Source organism: Colobus angolensis, unplaced genomic scaffold (assembly GCF_000951035.1).
Source record: "Colobus angolensis palliatus isolate OR3802 unplaced genomic scaffold, Cang.pa_1.0 Scaffold19, whole genome shotgun sequence".
Classification (NCBI taxonomy): Eukaryota; Metazoa; Chordata; class Mammalia; order Primates; family Cercopithecidae; genus Colobus; species Colobus angolensis.
This window is the reverse complement of record NW_012115043.1, coordinates 332,833-344,366: the sequence shown is the minus strand read 5'-3', so window position 1 is coordinate 344,366 and position 11,534 is coordinate 332,833. Positions and strand designations below refer to the sequence as shown.

General features: G+C 35.3%; 1 protein-coding gene across 1 annotated transcript in view; it reads right to left on the bottom strand.

Moving 5' to 3' along the window:
- Positions 1-11,534, bottom strand: part of UACA (uveal autoantigen with coiled-coil domains and ankyrin repeats) — a 43,206-nt gene that overhangs the window by 14,254 nt on the left and 17,418 nt on the right. Inside the window, 6 exon segments of the mRNA XM_011940553.1 lie at positions 3,368-3,466; positions 3,974-4,006; positions 4,972-5,079; positions 6,473-6,541; positions 9,606-9,643; positions 11,115-11,296. Coding sequence (XP_011795943.1) covers positions 3,368-3,466; positions 3,974-4,006; positions 4,972-5,079; positions 6,473-6,541; positions 9,606-9,643; positions 11,115-11,296 — 529 coding nt within the window.

Genomic DNA, 11,534 nt, shown 5'->3' with positions numbered 1-11,534 from the left:
ACACACACACACACAGAAACATTAGCTGGGCAGGGTAACCCAAGTTACTCAGGAGGCTGAGGTGGAAGCATCACCTGAGCCCGGGGAGGTCAAGGCTACAGTGAGTGGTGATCACACCACTGCACTCCAGGCTGGGTGACAGAGTGAGACCCTGTCTCAAAAACAAAACAAAACAAAAAACCCAGAGTGAAATGAAGAGTAAGGACAGGCAGATGCAGTTCATATTTGTGTATTTAGGTGTATCAGTCCTAACAGCTACATACCAAACTCTGAAGTAGTCAACCATGATAAAACAGTCCACAATTCCATGACTAAATTAATGCCACCTCCTTTAATCATTAGTGCCCCCACGGTATGAAAAAATACCTATAAGCTTAGTTAAGCTCTTTTTTCTATGGAATATTTAATACTAAAGTTTACAATAACTACTAAATGGCCTCATACATGCATAAGGGGGTGCTATGCACATAAGGAGTTCAAAAAACTTAATTTGGTCTTATTACCTTTATTACTCAAATGAAAACAAACATAAAAGTTGTAACATAATATCAGCCTCATTCTAAACTATCCATTTTCCCCATATTTTTATACATACAAGGGAAATAGCTACATTAAGTTATTATACATAACTCATACCAGTAATTCTTTTAACAGTTAAGGTTTTTTAAGCATGTGAGACAATACAGCAGTAGATATTCAATGTTTGTAGTAAGTGATGAATTCTTAGTAGTTTGCTGTTGTTTTGTTTGTTTGTTTTGAGACAGGGTCTCACTCTGTCGTCCAAGCTGGAGTGCAGAGGCACAATCTCAGCTCACTGCAGCCTCCACCTCCTGGGTTCAAGTGATTCTCCTTCCTCAGCCACCCAAGTAGCTGGGATTACAGGCATGCACCACTTTGCCCAGCTCATTTTTGTGTTTTTAGTAGAGACAGGATTTCACCATGTTGCCCAGGCTGGTCTCGAACACCTGAGCTCAAGTGATCCACTTGCCTCAGCCTCCCAAAGTGTTGGGATTACAGGCTGAGATACCACGTCCAGGCAAATTCTTAGTAGTTTTTAATGGTTGCTGTTATAAATACTAGGTCATGTATAAAGTGGGACCTGTAATTTTCTGTTTGAAAGTAAAAAATCATTGCTAGCATAAATATTCATCACAATGAGTATATAGTGACTGAGGAAAATGTCCCCATCATATTGAATGGGAACAGCTACAAAACAGGATGTACAATATGATCCCACCTGTTGAATGAGTATATAACACACAAATTATATACAAGTGTCTGAAAGGATTTCAGTCAGGTGCTAGCAGAGTTAAGATTATAGGTGTCTTTTGCATCTGCTTTCAGTTTAAAAATTTTTCTTATTTTTCTAAAGTAAGTATGTATTTTTATAAGAAAAATAAGTTACTTTTATGACTACTGTAAGTTATAGACTTGACAATTTAGACAGATAATTTGTCTAAAGCTACAGAAAAACACCTTGGTTTTCTTCCCCTTGAGACAGAGTCTCACTCTGTCACCCAAGCTGGAGTGCAGTGGCGTGATCTCACTCACTGCAACCTCTGCCTCCCGGATTCAAGCGATTCTCCTGCTTCAGCCTTCTGGGTAGCTGGTATTACAGGAATGTGCCACCACGCCCTGCTAATTTTCGTATTTTTAATAAAGACAGAGTTTCGCCATGTTGGCCAGGCTGGTTTCAAACTCCTGACCTTAAAGTGACCCACCCACCGTGGCCTCCCAAAAGTGCTGGGATTACACAGGTGTGAGATGCTGTGCCTGGCCTACATTTTACACTTAAGACATGCAGAAAAGCTAGCTCCTAGAAGAAATATATACATAAATAATACCCAAGTTATAAGTGTCAAACTTGGATTAATACTTAAAAGGCCCTGTATATACTCCTAAATTTTCTCATTCAAGTAATTCTAAGTGTAAAACTAGCATTGTAGATAAAGCACAAAGGAGTCAGATGCTTGGATTCAAATCCTGACTCTGTCACTTACTATTTGTGAAACCCCTCATGGGTAAACCTCTCTGTGCCTCAACCCCCTTATCTGTGAAGTCAGGTAACAATAAAACTTATCACACAGAGTTGTTTTTTAATGCATGTCAAGAATGCAAAGTACATTGGTCAGTACTATTAAAATATTAGCAATCATCAGTTTCACAATTAACCTAAAAAAGTCTTCAAATATGAAGACAGAAGCCACTATAGCTAGATCATTTTTTGGTTTATAAAATGGTGTTTCTGAATAATCTTGAAAATTCAGTGACATAAATACGTACACATATTAAATGTGTATAATACAATGAATTTTTGCATATGCATACCTTTTGTAATTATACACAACCCAGATTAAGATATAAAATATTTCCAGGACCCCAAAAGTTTTTTCACACACCTTACTCAGTAACCCCAACCAAAGGGTGGCCTCTATTCTAATCTCTAACATCATAGATTAGTTGTATCTGCTTTTGAACTTCATAAAAATAGAATCATTCAGTATGTACTCTTTGTGTCTGATTTCTCTCTTGCAACATTGTCTGTGAGATTCATACATGTTTTATATTATTTTTCATAATGCACACATAGTTTTTTATTTACAAAGAAAAATATTATTTTTGCTATGCTCTGAATGTCTGCCAAAATGTGTTGAAACTTAATTCCCACTGTGGTGGTATTATGAGGTAGGGCCTTTTGGAAACTGATCAAGTCATGAGGGCTTCACTTAGGCCCCTTTTTGCCCTTTCGCCTTCTGCCAGGAGAAGATGCAGCAAAAGGCCCTCACCAGCCATGAATGCCAGATCCTTGATCTTGGACTTTCCAGCCTCCAGAACTGTGAGAAATAAATTTGTTCTTTACAAATTTTCTGTATTTTGTTAGAGCAGCACAAATGGACTAAGACACTTTTTTAGTGTACTTTGGGGCTGCATTCACCAACAAAGATAAAAGATTCATGCTGAATCAGCTACCTTCAGTGATACCCAGTGATGACTCCTTTCTGAGATAATCCTGGACATATCACCGTTCATTTTTATGAAAGCTTTTTATTATCATTATACTCACTGCAAATTTACAGGTAGAAATATGACGTTTTAAAAAGGTAAGGATGGACAATGAAGAGAAACTAGAATGACACTAAATGTCAATTACATGCTAGTCAATTTAAATGATCTCAACCTTTATAACTATGTGGAGAAAGAGACAATCACCCCAGTTTTGCCAAAGAGGCAAAGGTTCGAAGACTTTAAATAAGCAGCCCAAGGTCACACTATAAATAAGAGATTTATAATTCAAATTCAAGTCTGCTGCCAAGCCCCTTACCATTATCCATTATGAGTTATAGGAAATAATTTAACCTTTCTATACCTCAAAATATTTAAATCTATTTTTCAGAGCCTCAATAGTCCTTAAGCTTTCTTCATGTTGCTTTTCTTTAGCTGCCAAAAGGGACTTCAGCTTTTCTCTCTGAAATGAAACAGAATAAATAGAGTAAAATCACCCTTGGAATTGGGTTAAAAACGTGTTTTAGAAAACATGAATTGGAATTACATTAAGGACTGCAGTTAATGAATTCTCCAACCTGGTGAACTCTACTAGTAGAGTTGATAATCTCTACAAATACACTAATGAAACATACAATGTCTATAAACAAAATCATAAAAAATTCAAATCTCTGTTTTCAATCTTAATGTTTTCAGACATTTTATTTATGTTTAGAATTTTACATTATTTTCAGGACAAGTTTCACAGAAAGTAAGACTTTCAGAAGCAATAACAACAAAATGCCTACAATAATCTATGCCACTATATTCAAAACATCCTTTTTTAGTCATGTATACATTTTGAATTTCCCTTTAATAACCAGAAATAGAATCCTGGTCTGTATCTCAATTCAGGACTTAAACCTTTACTACTATAGCATCTTCAATTCCGAAAACAATTTTAATGGTTTAAAATAAAATGTCATCCTACCTCGCTTTCCAGATCATCAGCAACCATAACTTCCTAAATTTAAAAAGAAGACAAAATATTTTCATTCTTAAAAGCTTATTTTAAAAGGCATGAACTTGGCAAAGATCTTTTAAAAAAAGACTGGCACATATCTTTAAGACTGGGGTCAAGGATATGAGAAGAAAATAATGTACTACCAATTCTGTTGTATGAGTTGTCTTTTATTATTCTCACTATCCAGGTTCAGAAGCACTTTTGATTCTCTTGAGAATCTATCAACCAAGAAGTCCTACTTGTTCTTTGTCCTCGTATCTTCTGTCTACTCTTTCCTCTCCAATCCCATGGCCCTAACTATAGTTCAGCCTTTTGCTTTTGCATATGTTCAATTTTAGGAAAATCTAACATAGATAGCAAGATATTAAAGTGATACAGAAAATCAGAATCAGAAGGACACAGCTGTACCAATCACGCAGTTACTTCTTACTTTTGAAATGCAAATATCACATAAGATTTCACCTGTGGTAAGTCCTGTACATAATAAAATGTATATTTAAAGAGTGAACTGATTATACTAGATTTCATATATATTCTACTTTCCCTCTAAAAAAATGATTCATGGATATTTCTTGTATTTCCAATTTTTTTATACAACAAGGAATATATTACAGGTCACAGTTTCTGTGATTTTGCTCACCACAGTGTTTTCTGGAATGCCCTCTGATTCCCCTTTACTTCCTTCAAAATTCAACAGAAGTACCGTCTCCCACAGGAGGTGCCCCCCTCACAAGTGGCGGCCCACAATGATCTCTCCTCACTTTCCTGAACATTCTTTACACTGTCCTTACTTGTTTGCTTATGCTACTTTAAATGTAAAATTTCATGTAAAAAGCCTGGTCCCCAGTAAGATTTAACTCCTCTGGAATGCAATGAGCTAATTTTACCTTAAACAATCATTAACAATTTGCTATTGATGATGTAGTAAAACAGGTTTTTGATTTTTTATATGCAGATTTATTTACCTCATTCAGCTGTAACTGTAAACCGTTGACTTTATCCAAAAGTATTCGTTGTTCTTGCTGAATTTTTCTCAACCTCTCTTTCAAATCTTCATTTTCAATCTCCAAATCCTTAAATAATAAAGACAACAAGGTGTCAGGCCAATCTTAAAAGAGCAAATTCTTAAAGAAGAAATTTTTTTAAAAGCAGTTCACTGTTATACAGGTACATACATATGTAAAACACTAAGTACAAAGATACAATAATTTCAATGATATGCCAAGGATTTAAAATCTACAGATCAAAAATAAAATAGAAAATTACTATCCTATAATAGCTAATAAATACAAGTATATACTACAAGAGGGCAAATCATCATAATTCCAATAAACAAAAAATAAAAAGCATCCAGACACAGAAAAGAGCAAAAGAATATGCCATTTTAACTTTTGCTTAAGACCTCCCAAATTTATGAGACTCTTCTAACGTTTTTGTTGAACTTATCATCGTTTTAGTGCTCTGGTAAAAGATAAAGGCTCGAATTTAAGGACATAGTTCATTTTCTTACACTACATACTAAACTAAGAAAACCCAAATAAAATGCTTTTATTATTTTGAAAACAGCTATTCAATTTATCATTTAACAGTGTTTCAGTCATAAAATTAATTATGGGTCCTTCCTCTAAAATAATCCTCATAATATTATTTGGAAACTTTGACCAGTATAAAAGCTAAAAAGTACTGTGTGGGTAGTTTAACAAAATTATTTTTCTCAATCAAAATAGAAAATACTTCAAGAAAAAAATCAGATTTAATTTACATTAATGATCATCATTTTTAATAGTATAATTTTCCAAAATAAACACAAATGTATGGTTTACATCACAAAACAGACACATTTAAATCAAATAGTTATATAAAGTTGCTTTTTCTAATGTATATTAAAACAATACTTTCTACACCATACTTCTAGCATTATATAATTAAATTTTATAATACTGGACTCAAACATTGATAACAAAAGTCAATTCTTTAAGACAAGATTAGGCAGCCGGGCATGGTGACCCACACCTGTAATCCCAACACTTTGGGACGCTGAGGCGGGTGGATCACCTGAGGTCAGGAGTTCGAGACCAGCCTGGCCAACATGGTGAAACCCATCTCTACTAAAAATACAAAAATTAGCCAGGTGTGGTGGCACATGCCTGTAATCCCAGCTACTAGAAGGGCTGAGGCAGGAGGATCACTTGAACCTGGGAGGCAGAGGTTGCAGTGAGCCGAGATGCTGCCACTGCCCTCCAGCCTGGGCAACAAAGCCAGACCCCATCTCAAAATAAATTAATTAATTAATTAAAATAAGAAGAGATTAGGCAAAAAAAAGAGAATCACAAATAACGTTAACGAGTTTCTCTTTCTTTGCCCCGCTCATTTCACCCACTCTCCTGTTTCCTCTCTTCTCTCTCAATCCCACCACAAATACTGAAATTGTTTTTAAAGGAAGATACCACATTTTTTTCTTTTTACCTGAATATTTTGAAGCTCCCTCTGATGTGACTTCACATTTACTTCATCTTGCATGTGTGTCAAATTTCGCTTTGGTAAAACATAAGAAAACACGAGTCAGCAAGTGTGAGAATACAGAAAAGTATATTTTCCTCAACTGGCAATACACCAGGTTAGTGATTTTCAGTTTATCCAACATTAGCTGCACATAACACAAGGTGGCAGTGTTTCCATTTAAAACCCCAAAATGTAAAGGACCTTTAAGATTACATTTTAAATAAATCAAGTATAATTTATTTAAAAATACTAAATAACAAATTTTAAAATATGATTCGGGATTTATTTTAACTCAAGTCACAAAATTTTAAAAAGAAGAATTTGTAATAAACTCATAACAAAAGTTGGGCTATAAAGCACTGCATTGCCAACTACTCCTAAAGAACTCAATTAAAAAAAAAAAAAGGAAGAGGAAGGGGAAGTCACATAAATTTTGAAAGACAATATGGAAATTATTTACTTCTCTGAGCACCACCAAAATAAAATATCAAGAGGTATGGTAAGGAAGAGACAGACAGTCCCTCTGACCCGAGCAATATAAAAAGGTCTCTAAATAACTTGGTTGGGTATATGTTGTTTTTGTAACTTACTGCTTTGAAACTTTATTCCAGCTTAGAGATTTGCTTTAACAAAAACACAACATAATCATTAAACAAGAGAACAAATAACTCCCCTATTAAAAAAACAAAATGATCTTTAAATCTCCACAATAACTAATGTAGAAAGCTATTTCTTTCTTCCTAGTTTTTAAAAAAAAAAAACTACTGCTTTAATTCTTCGAGATAATTTTCTCATGTTTTGTATTATTTGTTTACCTTTGTTTGAACAAGTTTTTAACCTATCATTCAAATGAGTTTGGATCTAGAACCAGAGGAACAAGTCCCATTTTTAAAATATTCTATGTCCACAATTTGGCCCTAACTATGTTTCCAGCCTCATTCCTTCTACCAAAGGACTGTTCTTCAAGTGGAATCTGACATCTTCTCACAGCTCACCTGATCATACCACTTTCATTCCCAGTCTTCACTTCAGAATCCTCACCCACTGCCTCCACTATACCTTAACTCAGACATACTAAATCAACCCCATCCTTTAATTAAAATCCATCTTCCTGACAAACCTTGTTATTAGCACACTAAAAGAACCTCTCTTGCACCTCTGGCTCCACTTAGCAGCGATCTGATCACGTGCACCACTGATTGGGGAGCACACGTCCTGCCTTCTGCCATCTGGTAGTTACTGGTGGGTACACATCCAAAGTCCTTATCAATACAAGGTCCTTCCTTCTTAATCTAGCACTCTGTTACTTTAGCAGCCTCTTCTGCTCCCTCCACGATGGGCACATCACTCCTGTCACACTTGTCTGCTGCTGCCCCATGAACATGTCTAACCCGCTCCCTCACCAGGGGCCGGGCACCTGCCCTTCTCTCAGCCTGTGAGGCTTCTCCCACAGACCTCCACCCACTCCCTCTTCATCCTTTAATTCTGTTTCGTTTTGCTTCACAGCATCTGCTATGATACTAAATATTCCTTTGCTTATTGTTCATCTCTCACTAAGCTAGGAACTCCATAAGGGCAGAGACTTCATACACTACAATATTCCCAGCACTTAGAACAGTAGTTGGCATGTTGTAGATGTTCAACAGATATCTGTGAACTGAGTGAGTCTTACATTTGCAACTGTACTGTAGGCTTCTTGATAACAGAGATTACATGTGCCTTAGTATTAAAAAAAAAAGTCCTATTTACAGCATATATTTAGTAAGTATATTCAATAAATGACGGAAACACAGTAATTAGGAGCAGTGTGTCTTTCTGTTCCTAGTAGAATATTAACTCCTTGTATTCACCTCAATAATTCCTAGAGCACTGAGCTAAGCACCATTCCCATATTAATATTCAATAATTCTTTTTATTTTAAATATCTATACATTTCAGAAATTTTTCTCTGATTCTGTGTGAGATGGCTAGTACAGTCATAGCAGTGTATATTTTTTTCACTCTACTCACACTTAGGTTATATGAGGCACAGGGAAGAAGGCTGGAACAGTTGCTCCAGATGGAAAAGTGCCAACAGACATGAACCATGCATGAACATATTAACTCAGATGGATTGAAAAGGAAAATAAGCTTAATGCAACTTTCATGATAAGTGCAGTAAACCACCATGGCACATATACAGCTATGTAACAAACCGGCACAGTCAGCACATGTATCCCAGAACTTAAAGTAAAATTTTTTAAAAATGTAGCTTTCAGATTCAGGTGAGAGGTAGAAAAAGGACACAAGATGATGATCAGAATTGCTCAAGATACCTGATTACTTTCTCTTCAGGGTTTGCAAATGCTTAGGTTCCTCTCTCTAGAGAAAAGCTGGAAGGAACAGTCAGCAGGAAAGGAAAGCTGCCTACACTAGCTTTTGAGCCACAGTACTGTAAACTAACCCCGCTTACTTGAACACAAATAGATTAGCAGAAAACATCACATTTCACAAACTGGTACATCAAAACAGGGTTAAACAGTACTTTAATAATAAATTTAATGCAAAGCATGAATTGTTTCATGTGTTGTTATTCTGCAAAGTCCTCAATTAAATACACACAGAAAAAAAGACTGAAGAAGAAACAAAAACGCTAACAGTGGCATTGAAATCACAATATATAATCAGTTCAGAACTCTGTTTTCTTCATTTCCTATTACATGTAAAGAATTTTCCCATAACAGTAAATGTTTTGTCCTATTATTAAGGGAGACTGGGGGAAACTGTCTATGATCTGCCAAGCTAAAGTTCATCATTTAACAAGTTACAATGTCTCCTACTTGAAAAAGTTGAATGCTCACGGCCCCAATCAGGAGGCTATTTCTTTCCCACTGGATACCTTCATTGAAACTGAGATCTACTGTCTCAAGCTAAGTGACAGTATCTTGATAGGACCTCATGATCTAAGTACCCAGAATCTACATGGGCTTGATTAACTAAGAAGAGAGATAGAATGCATTTAAACTCAGAATAGTTATGCATAACTATTAACTAGTTTTACTAAGCACTTTAAACTGTACAATACATATAATTCTTTAACATTAAAATCAATATCTACCTGTTGCAAAGATGGTCCTTTCTTCCAAAGTTCTCTCCCTAAGATTTAGACAAAAAGAGAAACAACAAAATGGCAGGTTAACTTGGTGTAGATATACATTCCCTAACTATACAATTGAGTCAATATTGAATAAATAAACTTTAGAGTTTCCTCTAAAGCTTACAACTTCTTAGTTTTATTTCTAAAACATATGCTTAAAACAATAATGAAATCTCACTTTTGCCTATCAAATTAGCAAGTTTTTTATACCAACATTCAAGTAGGTAAGATTAAAGACTAAGGACGGGAAGCAGATAAAAAATGGAAAATTTATTTAGGCTGGGTATGGTGGCTCACGCCTGTAATCCCAGCACTTTGGGAGGCTGGGGCAGGAGGATCACTTGAGGCTAGGAGTTCAAGACCAGCCTGGGCAACACAGCAAGACCCTATCTCTACAAAAAAATATAAAAAATTAGCTGGCCATTGTGGTACATGCCTGTAGTCCCAGCTACTCATGAGGCTAAGGCAGGAAGACAGCTTAAGCCCAGAAGTTTGAGGTTGCAGTGAGCTATGATGGCACCACTGTACTCTAGCCTGGGCAACAAAGGGAGACCCCATATCTAAAAAAAGGAGGGGGAGAAAATTTAAAAACCTCCTAAACTGGGAGGCAATTTGTCAACATAGACCAAAGGCTTAAAGAACTGTACATGCCCTGAAACTCAGTGATTCAATTTCTAGGAATTGACACTAAAGGGTAATAAAAATATACTAAAATATTTATGCATAAGGACACTCACAACCTTTGTGTACTAATGAATAATTATAAATAGCTTAAACACTACATGTAGAAAATTGCTTTATTAAATGAAACTTAAATAAACGGAATCTCATACACCAATAAAAATCATACTATAGAAAAAGTATTTTTGACGGAAAGACCTTCAAAATATGTTACATAAAAAAGTAAGCTACAATTCAGATTTACAGGTGAATTCAATTTTATGGGAAAAGACTAGAAGGATATTTCTCAAAATGTTAACAGAGGCTCCTCAGTGGTAATGAGTGACTAACTTTATTCATTGTGCTTTTCTGTATTTTCCCGTTTTAAAAAAAAACATAAAAAATCATGGCATACGCATTTGATAAATATCAGCTTAATATTTTACATACATGTTTAAACAACGATTCTTTCTTTAAAACTTTCTAAGTATAAAAAGTTGGGAGGTTCACCCCTCTTCATAAAAAAAAAAAAATTAGTAAAACATTTGACTCTTCCTTCTCAGTTCTGAAGTTATTCCAGTGTCTTAGTGTTCACTGGATAAACTAGATGATATATGCAACACACACTGCCTCAAAGCAAGTGACTATAATGTATGTAAGCAAATCCATGTTGTAGAGGGAGATGAACCAACACTGTTTATCAGTAAGGAATGTTTTGTTTCTTATAAACTGTAGTACTACTACCTAAGTCTTTTAAAAAGTGGCTCTTTGTTAACGTGGACTCTTCTAGTTACAGAAAACTGCTGATACCTTTGTTAGTATTTTCCGATGCAGTCTTCAACAAGGTTAGAATGTCCAGATTGTCACCAATTCTTGCATAGTAAGAACTATCATGGCCAAGCGCATCCAGCAAGCTTATATCAGCACCATTTTTAATTAAGACTTCTACTGCATCTCTGCAACCATATTCGCAACCTAGCATGAGGGCAGTTCTAAATGGAAAAATGGAAGAGCAAAAGACTGAGAAAACTCCAAGGAAATATTGCAGAAATATTCTGCCAGAGGCTCCCTTCGTAAAAAATAGACACTACTTTTAAGAAGTCAAGCCTGTTACAAATATAGATTTTACTTTATATTTTAAACTCATTGCATTTATAAAAACATTTGCTTTGTATCTTACTTTGCAAAGCTAAAATTTTCTATGTCCTTATGTCCTTTAATTACTTCCAC